This window comes from Anoplopoma fimbria, chromosome 8, assembly GCF_027596085.1.
Source record: "Anoplopoma fimbria isolate UVic2021 breed Golden Eagle Sablefish chromosome 8, Afim_UVic_2022, whole genome shotgun sequence".
In the NCBI taxonomy this organism is placed as follows: Eukaryota; Metazoa; Chordata; class Actinopteri; order Perciformes; family Anoplopomatidae; genus Anoplopoma; species Anoplopoma fimbria.
In genome coordinates, this window is record NC_072456.1 from 17,095,544 (window position 1) to 17,117,826 (window position 22,283).

Sequence of the window (22,283 nt, forward strand, 5' to 3'; positions counted from 1 at the left end):
GTTATTCTTCCTCTTAATTTTCTTAACAGCAAAACTAATCAAAAAATGTGGGAGAAAATTGCCCCTCTTGCTCGGCACATCCAATCAATTGAATAAAGTCATTGTAACATGCCGGGGTAACAGCACAGCTCCAAAAACAGCGCCAAATTGGCACAAAAACATATTAACCGTCATCTTTTTGTTATCTAAAGCTTATTAAATAATGGATTCGGGCCTGATTCTCCAACCGTGTGCCAGTGGGGAAGGGGAATAGCGGGCGAATGCATGTCTAAGCTAAAAGGTACATTAAGCCCATGTAAATTGCCCCTGCATCCAGGAGTTCAGCGTCTTGGCAACCAGGATAATAATGGTAAAAGAGAAACACCCGGCAGAGAATCCATCTCATCCCTTCCCTGGGCATTATTATGCTTCACCAGCTCTGGCTGCTCATTACCGACATCACACACACATTGAAATGAGCCAATGGCAAATGAGCATGCACACAAAACACTCAATACTGTACTCTGCCGGGTTTGAGGGGACGGGCTGATGATTCTGCACAAGATACAACAAGCTCACCTCATCAAACACTGAAAAGAAACACAAAACACAAATGATTTTCTGATTCAAACTCATTCCCGTTTTATCAAGCATGTGACTGGAATCACAGCGCTGGAGTGTCTCATATACACCAAATCTAGCCCACACAAATCCTGTCTAAAGACTACCTAATTTTGGCTGAAAGCAAAATAGCCGATAAGAGTTAAAGTCAACTAAGCTCTCAAATTGGACGGTTACAGAAGTGCAAGAATATAAATAAGATGTATGGGCTGCAGCCTGGACCTGTGTGGTTTTTCCTTATCAGTTTATGAAACGTGCAATTAGCTGAAGATGGCCGCAAGGTTTACTGAATAACCCCATTAAGGAGAACAGTGTTAAATAGGAAAGCGCCTAAAGGCAAATGTAATGGGTTTTTCCATTGACATGTTTTCTATTTGATGGGAGAGAATACTTTCCTTGCTCTTAATTCAAGCCTGGGACACCTTGAGATGGATGGGAGGTATTACTTCCATAATGTATGAATATAATGCTCCCAAGGCCAATGCTAAAACACAATCCAGCTACTGTGCTTTATCCATTTAACTATAAACAGCTGGCAGCACGTGTGTCCTAAGGCCCTGGAGCCAATCTTGCTAACTTCATTTTTAAGGGTATGATTGGAGAAAATATTTATTAAGAGTTATTGTATGCACTCACCCTATACATTCAGAAGCAAATCATATCAACGGCACTGTGAAAATCAGTTCTTAATGGAATCTATTTTTACACACAGATTACCAAAGCGTGGCTGAACACAGCTCTGGTTGCTTTTTGCTTCCATCGTTCTGGGTTTTGGTTACATTGTGAACTAGCCAAGTCCTTCACAGCACAGATGTCTTTCCCGAGACTGTTTTATAAGGTGTTGTGACGGTTGACACTGTTGATACGCTGCAGAACATGTATGATAACAATTCTGAATGATGTCTAGCATCGACAAGGGAATTTAATCCCCCCACGTTTAAGGAGGCCACCCCCGTACATGTTTTCCAAACATAGCCTACTCATCTTCAAAGATAAACTCATTGATTACATCATAGCTCTGAATAAACCTCAGATTTTTGCCCAAGCCCACTACGATAAATACATCGGTTTACAGCACATAATATACACAATTACACACGTACTGTGGGGTTGAGCTCAAGCAAGCGCCTACAGTTACATTTTACAATCAGGAAACATTAAAGTTGCAATGTAAGATATGGCCACTTGATCCAAATAAAGAGGAGTGAGCATTTTAAACTGCTGAAACTCTGAGAGCTGGTCAAAGTGACACTGCTGTAACACTGCAAGCTCTTCAAATGCGGTCGTTAATGTTGGTTCTTTGTTTATGTTTTTCTGGCCAGATCTTACGCATTGCACCTTTAATTGTAGAGACGTTTTTATCTGCTCCATTATGAGCTGCAGTAACAGTAAGTCATTGTTGCAAAAATGACACATCATTGTGTAACTGCTGGCTAACTGCATAACCACTAGGGTGTAATCAAAGATGCAATAAGGCCAACTGTGGAACTGAAGCGAAAAATACTCTGCAGTCCAAAAAGCATTTAACCCATCAACATCTGTAACCGTTGACAAGACACCTCAAACTGCAAATAAGGAAAGTTATTAATACTATTGTAATACACATTGCTAAACTTTCTTAACCCTAGAAAAAAACAAAAATGTGAGTGTGTACTGCTCCCAGTGTGTTTATGGAGTAACCGAGTCCAAGCAGGAGTAGACAGGGAGAGAAACACTAATGCAACTGTGCAGTGGGTCTCAACACCGAGATGTTAACCAGGAAGCAATAAACTTTATACGCTGATGTGCTCAGTGAGCAATTAAGCTTATAAAGTTTCATTCAAATTAATGGGCACCATCTCGATCAGTGTCCACCACCACCACCACCACAGGGAGAGGAATATTAATATGAGCACACCCTTCATAGCACATTCCTTTTGTACACCTAAGACTATTTTAATTGCTGCCTGTTGTAATGATGTCGATATTGCTGTGCAAAGGTGAAGATATTGCAAAGGAAGGAGCAAACACACGGGTGAAGAAAAGGTGACCTGAAGATTTGTATTTCATACAATCTTTTCATTTCTGGTGCAATGCAACGGTAGGTATAAGACAATGCACCCGACTGAGATTGCTGTGGGCACACTCGCTCTGACAAACTATAGCAGAGCCGTCACTTGTAGCCGGAGAGTGAAAACAATAGAAACTGCTGAATTATGGACAGTAATCTCACTGGCCCATGAGATTCAAAGTAGCTGTAGCAGCGCCTCCGGAAGGCAATCAACCAAAATTGCGATCAGCAGGTTAGCTGAGAAAATTCTAACTTTGCAGAATTGTTTCAAAAAAAAAAAAAAAAAAAAAAAAAAAAAAAAAAAAAAAAAAAGCATAAGCATGGTCTGTGAAAAAACAAGCCCACAGAGGAATCAAAAAAGCAGAGTGAGGCAAAAATACCTCCTGATTATTTCTTTTTTGATGTACATTACATTAAGTCCAGACCCTTTTTGCTAACTGCTAATGGTTGTTTTGACAGTTGCTTGACAGATTTTGTCTCATAAGTTCAGAGAAAACAAGCACCATTTAATACTTCCAAGTGTCCAACTAAATGCAGGGTGAGGGTGCCTTTGATATCACAACTGAGTGATTACTTAATAAGTGGATTTTGCAGTCGAAGCTATAGTATATGCTCATTTCTGGGGAGTCTATTTTAGTATTAAAGCCTGCAATCTGTTATCAACTCCCCGCGGACTAATGGGAGAGGCTAATTCGCTGGCTCAACATTAGTCCCAATCAAGCAGTAACCAAGCTGCCATGTGACTGGCACTCTCACACGCCTGTCTTTTTGGAATGCAGTTCTAAATAAACAAATCTAATAATCCTCATCACATTCAGATAATGATAGCCGCAAATAATCCCATGAATGTAATCCTATATAGTTTACATTTTAGGAGCATTATCTCTGCTCCTAGGTGTCAGATTTGTCCAATCGGTGGCTTCGTAGCAGGTCTGTTGTAAGACAGCCGCCTTACTGAATGTGACGTTTGATATGATAGATGTTCGATGGAATATAGGGTGCATTTCAGTGAGCTCACTAGGTTGCCACTCTGTTATAAAGCTAGTAACCACTGACCTTGACAGCGAGATAAGACAGCCTCCATACCGAAGGCGAGATTCTGATAACCATGTCATCCATCATAGTGGCACTGAACCAAACACACAGGTCAAAAACCTCAAGTTGGTAGTGAATTCTCACCTACACACTGTGTATAGTAGACACACACACCGACACACACAGACACCCACACCCTAAGGCTTACAATAGGAAAAGCCGGCAGTATGGTCTTTTAGCCCTCAAAGGATACGGCAGAATGTTCATTTTGGCCAGCGATTAATGATGTATGGAGCTCCACAGTGTGGAGGGAGATGGGGCTGTCAGTCAACCCCTCCTACTGTCTCTCTCACATGAACACACACACACACACACGTACAAGCACGGATACCCACATATACACAGACAAACGCCTATCCATGCGTACACTTGCCCACAAAAACATTACACAATCATACATGTGCACAGGCAACACGAGGTGGATGGTGTTTGGACCCAATCTCTTTTTTTTTTTTTTTTTTTTTTTTTCTTAGGCTTAACTGAGATACTCTGCAGCTTTAACGTATCACCTCCTGACAGAAAAGACCTCAATTCCCCACCAGTACACACTAACAAGAGAGCCGGTATCCTCCTTTACAGCATTTAGGTCAACCCTGCCTTCTATGACTGTTGGTTAAAAGAAGAGGTTATTACCAGTAGATCTTTCTCTCCCGCAGATGTTTTTTTGGTCGAAGACAGCATGCTTCTCCGACCTGAGTATGATCATTTATAGAGCACATGCTGCTATGGAGCCATGCTCTCTGAACACAGCCAAGGCCATTAACCTCTGACCTTAAAGACATAAAAAAGAATCCTGGCTCGCCTCAGTGATATCATGGTGTCATACCATTTGCTTTTCCCTAATCATGAGAAATCTACATTGACGCAATAACATTTTATACCCCAGCCAGTGAGAGCGGTACAGTCATCACGGATGCCATATGGACATTAACATTAAGATAATGTTGTTGAGGATAATTTGCCGGTGATGAAATATTGATCTAATGGAGGGACAAAAACTTAATTACACATTTCCGCTATGTTGATGACGGTTTTATGAAGGTTGGATGTCAGACAGTTGGACAGTGAGCCACAGGCCATAACCTGTTTGCAAACCTGGTCCCGATATTTCAGTCCAGAAGGACCTATTTGAGCATGCAGGTATTTTGAAAAGGTTGCACTAAGCCATAACTGCAAATGCATTATCATCCGGCTGAATTCTCTCCATCACAACCCTGGTCTCACTGCTCCATGTGAGGGTAGCCTTTGTTATATCCTGTGTGATATCACTGCACACCTCCCAAAGGAGAGATTATCTAAAAGCATTCAGAGCGGAGGGCATAAAATGAACAAAAGGACTCATGCCAGGAAATATAACCGTGATTTTAATTTGAAAGTATGAAGCTTTTAGAAGTTTCATACATGATAAAATACCTCAAAGATAATATTCAGAGAAGATTTTTTTTTTTAGCCTTTCATTAGCCGGTGCTGACACTGTCAAGACTGTGACAAAGCAGTGAGCAGGCTCACTAAATGAGAGGCATTTTATATGATGATGAACTGTCATTATCATTATACCCTCAGTACAGAGCTAAGTACCCATTTTTTGGAAACGTTACAAATCTCTGAGCCAGTGTCACACTGTATGTCAGTGTTAAAGCCAAGTAGGAACAGTTGGTTTGCACATGGCTGACACAAGAGGGGAGGGAAGTGGTTTAAACATCAGACAAATTGAATGTATTTGCCAGGTCATGATGCATGATGTTGCATACTGGCGGTGTTTGGTGACTGGCAATCAATGCCCCAACACATGTACACAATAAACAATCAATCATGCTCATTATCGGCCATATTTAATTCCTTTTTCAGTTAAACGGTCTGTAGTTAAATCATGGATTTCTTATACGTTACACTATTGACCATGTGTCTTGGTAAAACACACTTGAACATGGACAGCAGCAGCCGGGGATCAAACAGCCAACCTTTGGTTGACTCTACCTGCTGACGTAACCAGCGGCGAACTATGCTACCACGTGAACGCAGCCTCCCTCTTTCATTCCTTCAACAACCTTGAAAAAGTCGGCGTTGCGATATGTGTGCATATCTAAAAACCTGTTGATAGCCTTTTATAATGCTTAAACGTAGTTGTGTTTCTCCTTCCGACCAGAAATTCAGGCTTTTCTTTTGGGCATGCATCTTTCTGCAAACTGTTTGTGTACAACTACTGTACCACAATAGAGCTGGCCGTTATCGAGTAAGAATCACCGCTGTATACAATTCAAAAGAATGCTCCTAAAACCTGAACATTATCTTCCACGTCTGGATCCGAAAATATAGCCGGTTCATATGACTCATCAAATTCTAAATATTGTCATATTCTGAATAATAGTGTTATATTTGTCTGCATGTTAACAACGTTACTGATCAAAATAAATAACTGCCCTTTACAAAGCTATCGGCTTTAATGCAGTCGGTTGTCGTTCCTGGAATTGGCTGACCACTGTCATTCTCTCCTCTCCTTATTCCTCCTCCTTCTGCTAGATAGGGGGAAAAGGTCTGTAACAAGCCTGAAGCCAGAGTGATGATTGATGACGCCGCCTCCTCCGGTGCACACTTCCCTGCTGACGCACTGCCACACTTTTCAGCACTAATTGGGCAACCCTGCAAACTTCCCCTTCCTGAGTAAATGTGGGGGTCCGGGTCTAAGCAAACCACCCACTCAGAGAAGTGTCTGAGCTACAGTGTTCTGATAAAGCACTGCCCACAAGCCACCCCCTAGCATGTCAGCAACACACTGTGATCCTGTTTACTGCGTACTGCACATTTGCCATACACTAAAGGCAGGCACCGCGAGGCATAAATATTGACAAAAGATAAAGGACATAAGGGTGTCCTTTTGGAACAGTGAAACTATTTATATCTACCAGCAAAAAAAAAAAGGGTCCTCTATTCTCTACAGAATACATTATGATATGGACTCTAACCAATGACAAGGCAATGCAATCCAGACAACAGCCACTTGATATTCCCCGGGACTGCGTTGTGGGCCAAGGTGTTATCTAGGGCTCCCACTGTTTGTTTCTCCTGACTTCATTGAGGGTGACTTACATAACCTATGATATGTGTGTAATGCCTTTATGAAGATGGATATTAACTGACACAACTGAGATTAAGTGCCTCGCTCAAGGACACATCGGCAGCATCCTCTGCGCCTGCGTTTAAACTGACAACCTCGGGATCATTAATCCATTCAGAGCTTGGAGGGTAACAGCGGAGTAAACAGAAGGGCACTGTCCATTAGAGTGGTTTGCTAAACAGCGCGGCATGTTTAGATCCTGAATTGATCCAAAATGTTCTGTAACGCTGGGCCCAGGCAATTATTAAAGCTCGCAAACCATATGGTTGGGAAGACATCTAATAACAGTCTGCTGCAGCTACTGGTTCACAATGAAGGACAAAGGTTCAGCTTATGAGTTGAGAAAATTGTTCGTGCGCACTGAGGCATGACTGATCTGTGCAATTGGTGAACACAAAGGGTATTATGTAAAAAAAAAAAGAAAAAAAAACCCTGAATAAATATACATGATGTGCCTCTAAATCTGACTATAATATTGTCGAAAGAACCATTACTGTCATGTTTCTCTCTACAAATTCAATCTCTTGCTTCCTTTATCAGCAAAATGTTGTTGTTTTTTTCTGGTTTTAATTTTCTTTTTTTCTGGGTCATTTTCTCTCTTGCCTTTTTTCTTTCTTGTTATTCTCTTCCTTTTATCTGCTGCTTTTATCCCTACGTAATTGTTCCTGTTTAAGTGTCTCTCGACCCCCAAGACTGTATAATTAGGAGCTGTCACTTCCTCGGTAGCAGAGTAAAACAGGAAAGGCTTCACTGTGTCCAAGAGAAAATCATCAGAATTTATATCGGGGAGGAGGTGGAGATAATATGGAGAGAAGCCTTTGAATCGATTCTCTGGCCGGCTCTCAGCTGGGCTTAAGCAGACACTTCTGAGGACGAACCTGCAACTTAAGGCCGCTGCCTTGCCTCGGACAGGCTTCCTAGTTGATTAGCCATTTCTAAAACCATTTATGTAAGCTTACAGCATGAATTATTCTTATTCTGTTTTTAATCTCTACAAAGGAATGCCTGCATGAATTATTCATGCAGCTGTATACAGTACCCACCCTATTATTAACTGTGAGATGAAAAATATATCTATCTGTGGAATAATTTATTCAGCAAAGCAGCAGCTGAGTTGACACACAAGAAGTGCACATTCACGCTGATCGCAGAAAATAAAGAAATCAATTTTGAGGAACTGGAAAGTGTCCATATGAAGTGCTCTTAACGTTCGCTCACAGGGAAGGTTTCCTGGCTGACAGATGTAGTGCTGTGCAATGTCTGCTGGCAGCAAGTCACTTACAATGTACTATGAAAAGTACTACAACTATACTGTAAACACACACACAAGTGAGTCAGGAACAGTATTTGTTTATTTGCTCACAGACACTTATACACTCCGACAGACGATATTTGTCGGTCACTCAAGGCCGTGTCCCAATACTTTGTAACAGCTTTCATGAATCATAAACGTTATGTAATAAATAGCTTCTGCAGCCAACAAACGCATCCTGTGAACACCATGTCAGGGCTTAGGGCAGAATTAACCTTATGGTCTGTAGACTCCTCACTCCATTGAAGAAAAGAATGTTCGAAATGAAAGAAAGACTATTTATAAAGATCAGTTACAGGTCTTTGTTACATTAATCATATCGCTGTTTGCATAGGCAACCTTTTCTTCTCTAAAGAGTTTGAAATCAGGACGTATTGGACTCCTACGCACAAAAAGGTTTTCCTTGATACATATTGCTTAGACAAAAGTTAAACCACTTTCCCTGAGTAAGGCAAATTACTTCCTCAAAGACTGACTGTAATATTTATCTCTCATCTAATTCTCAGCTCATTGTCCCGTCTCGTTTTGGACTACTACACAACCTCATTCTTAGTCCTACAATAAGCTTTTGCAAGACTACAGCATTCTTTGACTGAAACCATGTAACGGGCAAGCGTAATTTGAATGCGTGTGTCAACACATACAATTTCTTCGTGGAAAGCTGGCTCGTTTTGAGTTGAGTGGACATTATGATGTCAGTTCTGTTTTTCAAATCCTCATGTTCCCCAGTTTTATTACCACTCTTTGTATAAATATATATTTTCCCTTAGAGTCTTGGTGCACTGAGTTTCTGAATAACTCAAATGGTGTTTCTTCTAAAAGAGTTACCTTTTATATCAACACCAAATAAATAATTCACAATCACCCAATGACTGGTAGTCATTTAAATCACCCAACTATTTAAAACTTTAACAATAATACTGTTGTAGAGGACTAGAATTAGAACTCAGACACACGTAACCTCTAATCATATCCAGGTGAGTTTGAGGTAACGCCACGCTTTGTGTCTTGTTTTGACCTAATTCCTCTTGCACAGTATTGTTTGTGCATTCATAAGGCCTGATTTATACTTCTGCAGCCGTGCTCCTATGCCGTCTGAGCATCTCTCACTCGTGCTAGGCATATATAGCACTGCGGCGGATTGAGCTTAGCAAGTCATTTCTGACAAATAGAATGATGTCTTGTTAACCAGACTGCGACAATAAAAGCAGTACCTTACTTCCACCCTCAGATAGACTACAGTGAAGCAACTATATCGATTAAGGAATTACAAAATTGACAACAAAATCAGAAGGGAAAAAAAACACATACATAGGTGAAACGATGTTTTTCCAACCCTTCCACAATACTGCCCAGAACTAATGCCGGCATGGATATCATTGGGTCCTTCACTGCTTACTGAAGGCATTTTTTATTTGACTTATTTTACTTACTTATGTTATGATGCATTATTTTCCCAAAACATTTTGTTTGGAACTCTTGTTCAATGTCTCTGGTTGGATTTATATCAGTGTCTGCTTTATTTCCGCCTTTGAATTTCATGTGTGCGCTGCAGATTCAGTTTTCCTGATACACGTCATTTATTATGTCTGTGCCAGAAACCGGCTCATTTATACTGGTTTACTCCGCACTGCAATAAGAAGACATCCACTCCCACTCTGTGTGTGTGTCGTAAAATAACTCATAGTCTTAATATCACCTTGTGTCAGACCTTCACTTTTCTTTCAGTCGACGACACATTTCTTGTGCTACAAGCGAGGTAGCCTTGGTTCTGCTTTGAGGTAAACACATCTGATTCTAGAGTGTCGTTTCTACAATGATCTGTACGACACTACCTGGTAATATTTTCTCATTACATGCACAAGATGCTCTTCTCCAACAATCAAATCCAACATTGTCGCTACCTCAATGTGAATATTTTCTTTTAGCAGAACAAAATTAAGCATCTGGCTCACAGATTCCCTTAAGTGAGCAGGTACATGCCACTGAAGTCATTCCGCACAGCACCTGTTTTCCACAGGTAGCCCTGCCTGTGATGGCAGACACGGAACACATATGGAACCAACCTCACAAACACTGCACTGCAGATGTGTTCTTTTGAACTTGTTGAATGGCCCTGAGGTGGCCGTGGAAAGCAAAGATGAGAGGATTATCCTTTAGGCTTTGAAAAGTCTACCCATTAGCGACTGCCCTGGTGAAAAACGGGGGTGAATTTTGTGAAATGGAAGTGACACTCGCACAGTGCAGAGAGGAAGGTAGCAGGGGCATTGTGTTGGAATCAAAGACAGCGCCTGGATTTAAGGTTTTGAAGAAGAAAGACATGGCCCACACACTTCCACGGAAGACAACTGTCTGTTTTAGAGATTGCAGAGTGTACTGTATAGGAGCTGGAAACGGATTGCATGCCTGTGGGAAGTTCTATTGTGGTACACGACTGCGTCTCTCCAAACACAGCGAGATGAAACAGCGTGTGTTAAATCCGACAATTTGCATGCGCATTTTCACATGACAGAGGTGTGGTAGCTACATTCTCTGTATTATCTACAAATACATTTCATTTGTAGCTCCTAGGGCTGGATGCTAATTAGCTCGGAGCTGTAATCCCCCTTTTCATAATGCTAACTGGGTATAACAAGGAGGAGAAACAGAGCCCGACATCACTACACAGAACCTAGCAGAGGGTTAATTCCATGTTGTTCTGTAAAGCTTGCATGTAAGTTTGATGGAGTTAAAGAGGATAGTTAAAATATCTCCGGAGTAAAAATTCTATGCTTTTTCCTGGATAAAAAGCTTCTGAATTAGTAGAATAGCTTTTAATGCCGCCAAGCTCATACTCTGTGGGATTGAGAAACTGTTAGAAGAGCAATGTAGCTAAATCTGCTGCTAAGGAACTGGGCTACAGCCTTGGATTGCTGGTTGGGTGTCTGTGCACATTAAGTTAATGTTAAGGGCTTCAAGTTATAACCATCATAGATTAATCAGAAGATTATATTTTAGATGAATCGTTTAATGTACAAAATGTCAAAACAAATGTGAAAGAAAAAGCATAACAACCTCTCAGATTGAAATATCACATCTTTCCAATACATCTGACAATTAGTCAGCAAACCAAAGATGATGTGTTCACAATGATATAACTGAGAAGAGCAGCAATCGTTGCCATAGAAACGTGCAAGTGCTTTTTTTTTTTCCCCATTGAGAGGTCTAATTGATTTAAAAAATAATTGCAGATTAATTACTTGAGTAAATTCATTAAAATTTCTGTTGATCCGCTTATGCATAAATTGACTAATTGTTTCAGCTCTAGACATTTTAGCGAACAAAACAATGCGTCTCACAAAATGTTTATTAAACATACATAATAAGACCATAAATGATGATGTAGGCATGTACTCGTATTGGAGTATATAAATACTGTATAAGCACGAGGTTCCGTTGAAACCCTGAAATTGATGGCGATACCTAAATTTATTGTAAAAGACAAACCCTTCAAATATAGAAACGTTATTATTTGTTTTTTATCCTTTCAATTTCTAATCAAGAAATCACAGTTGTTTAATTCTCTTAACCAATCACCGACTACAAAATCATCAATCGGGCAACAATTCTAGAAGCAGAAGTGTATTCCGCTCTGGCCCGCACATCATTTTTTGTTGATGTAAACCTTTTTGTCACTGCTTCACAATAAAGCTTCGCACTGTCCAAACATTGTAATGGTTTTGTTGTAAAGCGCCTTAAGTTTCCTGTAGCCTTAGTCAACAGTTTTCTTGACTGCTAACTCGAAGTTTTGAGCTTTTGGTAAAAGAGTTCAATGAGCTCATGGTAGGGAGAGGAGAGGTGTGTGCAAGAGGCGCCATCTTCAGTTTGGGCAAACATCAAACCTCCTACATGACGGCAACACTCGTTACCGTACATTTCACGCCATGCCCGCATCATGGACTCTGAGCAGAGATAGACTTTTGCAGTCAATGCTACATACTAATACTAAATTGACCAGAGTAACCAGGATAAAAGGATATACTTCATAAAGAGGCTCTGACTGTGGACTCTAAGAGATAATGATAAAGACCTGCAGCGCCACTGGTCAACATTGCTGCTGTACCTAGTTAGACTAAGGGTTCAGTGAAGAGGTTTGGAGAAAAGCTTTTTGACAGTTATGCATAATACAAATAAAATGATTCATATATTTGTGCATCTCTATTATAATGGTGCTATGTGATTAGGCTGTCTAAAAGCCTCCAGCCTCCATCTCAAATGGGATAATTGATCATTATCGACTGATCCGGGCCTCGGCTACAGTTTATGCTTCTTATTTTCCAATCCTTGATTAACTGTGATCCCTTAAGCACATTGAGCTGACTGCTGAATATCACACAGAAACCAACACGGCTAAGCTAACATGTTGAATACGATCAGACCAAATACTAAAGACGGACAAAACCCTTCAGTGTTTACAGAGAAAACCAGACAGCTCATCCGATACTGGAAAGTAACTTCATTCGCCTTGGCTCCTACCCTTATATGCGATTAATGATCAGAGAGAAAGAGAGAGAGAGAGAGAGAGGTGAGGATAAGGTGAAAGTGAGAGCGAAGTGTGGAGGACTCAGAAAAAGTCTGATTATGAACAGTAAAAAGCCTCCCCGAGCCTAAAATTAGAACACTAATCAGTGGCAGTCTCACAGATCGGTTGATGAATTCGCTGTTTAACATTAGCCCAGATTGAGTCAATCTCCCTGCCATGGTGTGGTTGGGACCAAGCCTGACAGCCTATTCATGTCAACGGTTTTTTCTTCAGGACATTTTCCAGGACTTTCAGTTAGTCGTGGACAAAATAAAAAAACATGTTTGGCTCGTAATAGAACCAGATGCTGTCGGCGGACTTTGCTAAACCAGATTCTGAGAACACATTGCTAAACGTGCCATAAAACAATGGGGGACGAGTTCTTTTCAATAACACAGCACTTACCTGTTTGACTAATGATAGTGTTCCGTGTTCCCATAAGTAAAGTACTGAGGGGACTGTCTAGAGTACACTTGAGCAACACCATATTACTCTACAGCAACAAACCAGTGTGCCATCTGTGCAAAGAGTTAATACACTGGCATGAATCTACAATAAAGCAGGAAGTATCCAATGGGGGCGTTTTTCATGGCTGGCTTTCATCAACCACAAAATTAAACTAGAGACCATCATCATCATCATCATCATCATCATCGCACCAGCCCCAAAGTCCACGGACAGATAGACAGACATAAAACAACTGCCAATACTGCAAGTATTCAAAAACACTGCTGAGGTCGTTCCGGATGCAGTATGTGTCTCTAGCACCACATTTTGTTCTGATGACACACACACACACACACACACACACACACACACACACACACACACACACACACACACACACACACACACACACACACACACACACACATAGACTCACCAGGTGAAAACAATACCAGCATCGCTGTCTCAGCTGGTGAAGAAAAGCATTTCAGTAAAAATACGCCTCATTATTTCAACAACACTGCAACACTATATAGAATATTAGACCTGCACTTACTGTTCATAATGTCTGCACAATATTAATGAATCATTCTCGCAAATGAGGCTTTTATTCATCTCAGTGCAGGATGACACTTCTGTTACCTTAACTCCTGACCCCACTGGAAACAATAGGTAGCACTCTTCTCGGCGATATTGATTTGCTCCATTGCTTCTTTCTCCATTTACTAATAATTACCAATGCAGACTCTCCAATTACTCGGCTCCAACAAACATTTGCAGCAGTCTGAAATCCACACACTCATTATGCAGATGACAGCGAAAGAGAGGGAGAGAGAGAGAGAGAGAAAAACAAAACTCAAAAAACCTGCTCAGAGCAACTCCAATTAAAATTATTTAGCCATGCCAACATAAAGCCAAATGAATTATGACAATACATATCTCCTTTAGCTGCTGCAGTTTCTAACCAATTGTGAGGGACAGCCATCGTGAACATATGAGTGAGCATACTGAAGGGCTTAGAAAGGAGAGATTACAGTCAATACTTCCTTCTTAATTTGGAGAATTTTCTTGATTGACTGTGAAAACACTGACAAGGTAATTATGGAGATTTCTTTGTAGTGGAATATGTGCGACTCATAAGAGACTGATTTTTTTTTTTAGTTAGAGGAACTATGTCAACCAGAAAAATAATAGAAATGATGCTAGACTTTAAGAATTCAACATATTACGTCAGATCATTAGTTTGCTTCTAGAAACAGTTATATAAATAATTTAAAAAAAATTAGATACACTTATAAACATTATTTTGAAAAATGACGTGAGGTCACATATCATGCTAAACATGAAGCGGACAACACACATTTACTGTTCCTTACTCTGAAATAATGATCTCACAGAGAAATGTTTCTTGTGTAAACCCAAGACACTAATGACTAATGTTGAATTTCATTAAAGGACAAAAGAAAACACCCTCTACGAGAGCTGAATCCCTCTGGATTGTTTTAACTCACTGAAGGGCATCGCTAAAACAACCAAGTGTCAACACTTCTGATTTATTGTACCTCTGGGATCAAACTAATGTTTACCTGAAGTCCCTCCAGCCTCAAACCATGCTCACACATAAAGAGCTTACATTGAAGATAATGACATCAACCTCTCTTATCCTAAGGGAATATCTCCCATGACGACGATTCAGTTTCTCTTCTGCAACTAACACTCACTGGAGATCGACTTAAAAACATTCAGAAACACGTGGTCTCAGTGAAATACAGAACCAGTCAAAAGTTTGGACACACCTATTTTTTTTTCTACATTGTAGATTAATATTGAAGACATCCAAACTATGAAGGAACACATATGGAATTATTTGGTAAACAGAATATGTTTTATATTTTAGATTCTTCAAAGTAGTTGAATGAGAAGATGTGTCCAAACTTTTGACTGGTACTGTATATATGTATATATATGGAGATTTGGGTCAATCAAAATTGCATGAAAAGGTTCACTTTCTGATTTGCACTAAAACAGAGCTACGTTCAGGGATATATGATTAGTCCTCCTGCAGAGATTTCCCCGAGTAGGACATTTCACGTATGGCAGAGGCTCACTAAAGGTTGAGGTGTTTTTCATGCTCAGCATACCAAGTAAAGCGTACGACCCGTAAGCCTGCACTCTTTGTTTCAGAGCTTCACCATCAAATTCTGATGTCAGCGAGTTTTGTTTATGACCTGCTGGTATGAGAGACACACACCAAGGCTTGCTGGTTTATAACTAGGCTCAACTGAGGACGCCCAGATGAGATTACGCAATGTTGTCAGAGTAGCACAACTAATTATCATGAAACACAAGGAGATGCTAACTGATTGATTAAGGATTTTAATTGAAGGGGCTCTGAGGAATCGTTTCAGCCCTCTGTGATGAAAGACTGGAAGTGTTGGCATACTGTATGATTTGGAGCGGAAAAGGCTGTACACACAAAAGGGTCGGTTAAAGGAACGTTACTCTGGAATAGCTGTCGGAGAGAGAAGTTTAATCTTCTAAACAGAAAAACAATACATGTGCCACAAGAACATGCACAGAAACAGGGTTATTTCTGATACAGCCTATTGAAAATCAAAGAACATGTCAATTATCTGCTTCAGCAGTCTGTTAAAAGCTCAGTAAACTTGCCTTGAAAGTATCCACACTTTATGAAATGATAACACTTTTAAATAATAAGTGGTCCAATCACGGCCCAGGGCTCAATTTAAATAGTAAACCGTTTCCAAGGCACACTCTTTGATTGATGCTAATAAAAAAAGGAGATGTCTTCTAACACAGACATGTTTTTCTCAAATATTCAGTTTCAAGTAACTTCCCTTCTAAATTGCCCAACAGATAACCTGTTATTGCTTCTCCAGTCACTCTCTGTCAAGACTCATTTTGAGGCTTATGGCTTTCTCACAACACAAAAACACCCCTCTGAGATTTTTCTGTAGAATTATTGCAATTACGTGGAAGCTCGCAGCTTGGTACGGGCGAAAGCTCCATTTTCCACCCCAAATCATTTTCCCCATCCCCTATAATTGTAGTGATTATAAGAATATTAGAATATTAGAAAAAATGCTTTAAAACCTAGCATAGCATCTATTTCCCTCGAAAGGATTTACCTTGGGAAAGCATTTTCATTTAGGCTTTAATTTACCGGGGCACTCAATCACTTTAGTGCTAATTGAAATGTATTAGAAATAGAAATACTTAATTTTGAGACAGTACAATGGATTGACTTGCCTAAAAAATGATGACTGTAAATGTAATCCATTTGGAAATGGTTTATAATGTGCTTTCATTCGGCTTTCAATGTATGTTAGCTTCACTACATAGTTACAAGAGGATATAAACCCTGGCATGTAACCAAAAAACATCCTTGAACGTTAGATTTTGGAGGCCAGAAAAATAAGAATCTTTCAACACTAAATGGGATTTTTCTGTATATGTTTTTTTTAAAAAGGGGATGAATGCAGTGCACCATCATATGCATATGAATAGCTAACCTAGGCTCATCTGTAAATCTATTTAAAAAAAAACATTTGATGTATCTCATGAGTACCATATTTCTTTATTGATTGAATATACTGTTAATCACTTGACACAAAAGACTAAAAAGATCGACACATTTGAGATCATTTCTTGTCTCATTTGAGAGAAGATGCTGCTTTCGACAACAGGCTGAATTAAACAGTTTAAAACGAGCCATGACAGGCTCTCAGATACAAGAGGATGCTGTGGAAGAGGTGAACTGGAGGTTTCAAAGGAGGCAGCTGCCATGAAAACCTTCTTAGGGACTGCTCTAGCTAGCATGTCACGTCATTGGGTAATTTCCATCCATACTAGAACACGTCAGTTGCAAATGGACCAATACCTTTGGGCAACCGGATTTAGACTACTGTTTAAAAAGGAAAGATCAGCTTTTTTCACATGAAACATTACGCGTTTTTCGCCATTAGCTATATGTGGGCCAGGATGGCTCCATCTGGGAGTCCCTCCACAACAACAGCCCCTCCCCCATTCCCATTGTTTAGCATCAATATGAAAGTGTCTATTCACTGGAAGAAAAGAGGTCAGATTACATGCACAGCACTTGCTTCTCGAGATGTGGGGACCACGATGAGCATGAGGACTGTAACAGAGAGCAACATTGTGCTGACAGCAACACTGATCGCATTGAACATGTGATGCAGCAACGAGGGGATTTGGGCGTAATTAACAGTGACAGACTCAGGTGCGCCCACAGATGTGTCAGAAGAGGTAAACCAGGTTTCCCCCCCAAATGAGTGCATGAAACTGCAGATATTTGACAGCGAACTGATGCGCACGCTTTATCTGCTATATCTCCAACCAAGCTGTTGGAGAGGAAGTAGCCTTTGTTATACTTTTTAATGGAACTCGCTAATTAAAAAAAAACTGATGAAATGCAGAAAATGGAGAGGGTGCTTCTCAGCCATGGTTATGGTCTGTGTTAAGGAGATAGTCAACAAGTCCTTATTTAAATGATGTCCTGTGGAGTTCGAACTGTCACTTAAAATCCCCCTATTCTGTCTTACAGGCATCTACGTTGGGATGGGGACACCAAGGCATTTGAACTAGACGTTGTCTCTGGCACAAGTGCGTATAGTAAATGTCAAGACCTTTCAGAGCCATAATAATGACACAGTTGAGGAAAAAAGATATGGCACCGTTTTTGTCCTGGATAAGGCTAGAAAAAGCCCAAGTACAATCATGTACAGCCAGAAAATATTTTCATCAACTGGTCTGTTGACACGAGGCAATGGTTTTAGATTTACACGAATACCAGACTATCAAACTCGTGACAGGTCAATTTAGCACCATTACAGAGACTAGGGACCCTCGGTGCAGGCCTTTCTTTGTGGCTGAGGGCTAACTGTCAAACTAAATGACAAAAATAAGCTTGGATAATTGTCTTATTCTTGATGCGCACAGCCTCACTCCAATCTATTTCCCCGCTTCCTGTTTTCTGTGTTTGAACAATGTCAAATGTAGCTTTTCAAGCTGATCAGTACACGATCATCACACATATTTCATTGGGAAGATACAATATACCACGATAAAAAGACAAACGTGCTTTTAAAAATCCTACTGCAAATTGCAATACTGTAGCAGCCTATTCTTACGATTTCAGTCTGTCTGGACTACATTTACACTCACTCTTTATAATCAACTGCTGTTGATTACAGCTGCTTATCGATGTGGAAGGGGCTGCCACTGATACCGTGTGTTTCCTGACAGCATGGAGAAACTGTCTTTTCATCTGGCAGGCCTCCTCAAACTCATAGCATTCATTTACGGGGACGAGTCAAGGTTTATTCAATTGAATCCAAATGACATGAAAGCTGCATAATGATGGCGTAGAAAGGGATGCGTAGCTCCTCCAAAACAATGTGCTCCCTGTGGAAGCTAATAGATTTCCAGTATGTTAAAAAAAAAAAACGCAGCATGCGTGCATAACTTGAATGCACTTGTGTTAGACACTGTCGAAGCTGCAGGCCACTCATTTCAGAATACAGGGGCCTTTTGTTAAGAGGCTGAAACTGGCTGAGCTTTTAAGTAATCAAAAAAGATTTAAAAGGGTGATGATACACATGCAGACCATTCTTCATCTTCAAGAAGCCCAAATCATTTAATTGATGTGGACCCACTGTCCAACGTGAATCAGGGCAGCAGTAATGCAGCGCTAAGAATTAAAGAGGTGCGGGAAATGAACATACAACAGTGGACGCTTCACTCGGGAGCTACTCCATAATCCAGAGGCAGTGACTAATTGCGTGCTCTTGGTTTGTTGGTATTTGAGTATGCCCACATTTTTAGCCAGCAATCAGCTTAGGGGCACAGCAAAATTGCCCTGTAATAGTCCGGGGTCTCATCAATGGAGAAACTCAACAAACAGGCACTGTTTTCTGTACTGAGGTCCTAAAAGAAATGGTTCATGTGTAGATGCGTGACGCTTAGGACCAGTAAAAAAACAAAAAACAAAGAAGGACAAAAGACAGAGCCATGATTCTTTGTAGTTTGAGTAAATGACTATTCCAAGACAGAGAAGGCCTTCATCAAAACTTTGATGCGTTTTGCAACTAGATGCGCTCCAGAGAGGCAAGCAGAGCTCTTTAAGAGGTTTACAGTCTCTTAGGTCAACAGGTGCGAGCACAGCAAAGTGATAACTTCGCAGTGGCGGCATTCACGTGAGTGAATGAAAAGCAATGAATGATCACATCGAGTGCTGAATAACCCATTATTTAACTGTAAGAACCTGGCAATGACAGCAACTTGAAAATGTTTTCCCGATCCGTTTCCTAGACGGCATTTACTAAGGCGATGACCCACTTACGGAGAGTGTTGCCTTATTGAGGGGTGGGAGTAAACTTGTTTATTGAGCTGATTCATAGCACCGGGATAATCTCTGGTCCAATAAACCATCAGGATTCAGGCAAAGCTTCTGCCACAGATCAGAGCCAACCCCAGATTGACACAAGGGAATTAGACGCCCTCTCTAAAGAGACAGTCAGAGGTGTAAGTCTCTTTTCAGGGACGTCCCTTAAGGACATGTAGGGAAAGAGGGAAAATATAATAAGTACCCCTCAGCTGTTGCAAAAGTATATCTGTGAACACCTACACATTTGAACCACACTCATAGTAAGGCACTCATCTCCATGCAGCCACTCGTGATGACCTTATGCTACAGAAACAACTCAGCTCTTCAGCAATCAAGTGTGAGACAACAATGACTGAAAGCCGGGCAGAGTGGAACTTTAGTCAGTTAGCTGCTCTGTATTCAGGTCCATACCGAGCATCTCTCAGAGTCAACATCACAGAATTCATATTGAAATGGGGGCAGGCCGGCCCCCTCAGCCTCAGAGCCATCACAACGGATATTTGATATTGGTAGAACAAGATATTATCACACAGCCCTCCAAAGATTTGCATACTTTTTTTTTTTTTTTTTTTTTTTTTTTTTTGGAGAGTTTTGTGTAGAGTTCAGAATTTCTCTGAAGAAATGAAATAGATTTTTTTTTTGCATTATAGCCTGGAAAGAAAACTGCAAGATTGATATATTGGAAGTTATGCATTAAAAGTACTATTAGTGATTACGTTTTAAATTATTTTGACAATGTTTTTTTTTTTGATGATACATATAGATATGAAATAGAATATGTTATATAATTATTTTTTTTTTAAAAACTGGTCCAAGCCACGCCCAGTTGATTTAGCCCTTAATGAGCAGCTACCTTTGCAGCTGGCATCGTAGCGTACGTGACGGACGTGATGGGGGAGGGGGGGAGGATGGGGGAAGGGGGGAGGAGGAGGATGATGATGGAGAGAGAGAGAGAGAGAGAGAGAGAGAGAGAGACCGCGTCATTGCCATAACTCGATTCTGGATAAACAGCAAAACGACCACAAATGCACTCTTCAGCCTCGTCTTGAAACTGCGACATCACATAATACATTCAGCCAAAGTGACAGGACAGCGCTGAGAAGAAAAGAAAAAAAAAAAAAAAACACAACAACATTTTGACGCTGATGTTTTGCATCACCCGTAGCATTAGAAACCTGTGTGACGGAGCACCATAATGTCACCCATAACATGCATGCAATAAGCAGTGTTTAAATCAAAAGCACATCATCTCAGGGTGCACATGAAGAGAGGGGGGGAGTGTGTTGGAAAACTTTGCCGCTACACTTGCTGCAACGGCGGCGTCCTGCCTGCGTAGCTACCTCCGCTCCCTGGCCGCCCCCCCTCTCTCCCTCTTGTCAGGCGGAAAAACCAGGACGGGGATGGAGGGAAAATGGCCTATTGTGTGTATGTGTGTGTGTGTGTTTGTAGCAAGCAAAAAGTAGTTAATAGACATATTTAAAAAACGACGGAGCTGGGGTTAAGGAGTGCGGGAGGTGGAGGAGGGAGCGCGGTCGGGAGAAAGTGAAGTTGCCGTATCGGGGGTTTACCTCAGGAGAGCCGTGTCGCCCTGTCTGCTCACCACACTTTCAACCGAGGAATAGTCCACAGTTTGTCCGGCGGGCAAGCACGACGGCAGGACGCAGCACAGGCTGAGTATGATCGCAGTAAGCCACTGACCAGAGACACACGCATCCTGCACCGCAATCATTATGTCCATCACAGCTGTGTGTTGTGGGTGCCGCTTTTTCCCCCCAAAAAAAGTCTTCCTTGTTTGCAAAAAAAAAAAAAAATCAAAAAAAAAAAGCGGAGTTAAGATTTAAAAAAAAAAAAAAAAAAAAAAAAAAAAAATGACACAAAACCTTTACGCGAAACGACGCTTTATTTCCACACTTTTTTTTTTTTTTTCCTCCGCGGAAAACGGTCCGCCGTTATGTAGTCTCCCCGGTTAGTTGTGCTGGATGTGGAGCCCACTGTGCGGGGAAGTGTACTCTCCAGTGGCTTGCACACCATCTAGTGAGGAAATGCGATGTAAAATGGGAGCAGACCTAGAAGCAGACAACCCCCAGGCTCTGATCCTGTTGCCATGCGGCCGTTTCCCGGGCAACCCGTTCCCAGTGGCTCGTGATGGAGCAGTAAAACCGGTAGGTATTGATACAACCCAAGAGCAATTTAAGATATCGACTGGAGCAGCTCTGCCTATTTATTCACTATAAGGAAATGAACAATCCGAGCATTTGGTGGTAATGGAGCTTTCTGATGCTGACGCAGGTTTATCCCATAGGAAAACTCTTAGAAATGTACTATGACAATAAAATGATTTTTTTCAAAAGGTAGTTGTGTGTAATCATTTAAAAATCATGGAGTATAATGTGTCATTTAATAAGAAAAGTAAAAAAAAAAAAAATCCACAAAATACAATTTAGACATTATAACATTATAACTCATTGAGACATTTTAAGTCCCTTTTGGGAGACCTTGGGAATATTAGAGTGATATTTCATTACGCTAGAAAAACTGCTACAAGCAGCTATAACACACAAACACAGTCATCACAAAGAGAGAGAGACACACACAAGGGACATACAAAGTTTGTTTAAGAGCAGCAGCCCTCTGCATTATGCTGCTCTAAGCCTTTTGACTTAGCCTACATAATAC

General features: G+C 40.8%; 1 protein-coding gene across 3 annotated transcripts in view; it reads right to left on the bottom strand.

Moving 5' to 3' along the window:
• negr1 (neuronal growth regulator 1) overlaps positions 1-21,375 on the bottom strand; it is a 131,243-nt gene extending 109,868 nt beyond the window's left edge. For all 3 annotated transcript variants that reach the window (XM_054602282.1, XM_054602280.1, XM_054602281.1), the window contains exon 1: positions 21,176-21,375. In XM_054602282.1, the coding sequence (XP_054458257.1) occupies positions 21,176-21,345 (170 nt within the window). In that variant the 5' untranslated portion in view covers positions 21,346-21,375. The remainder of the gene's footprint in view (positions 1-21,175) is intronic.
• Positions 21,376-22,283: the final 908 nt, after the last annotated feature.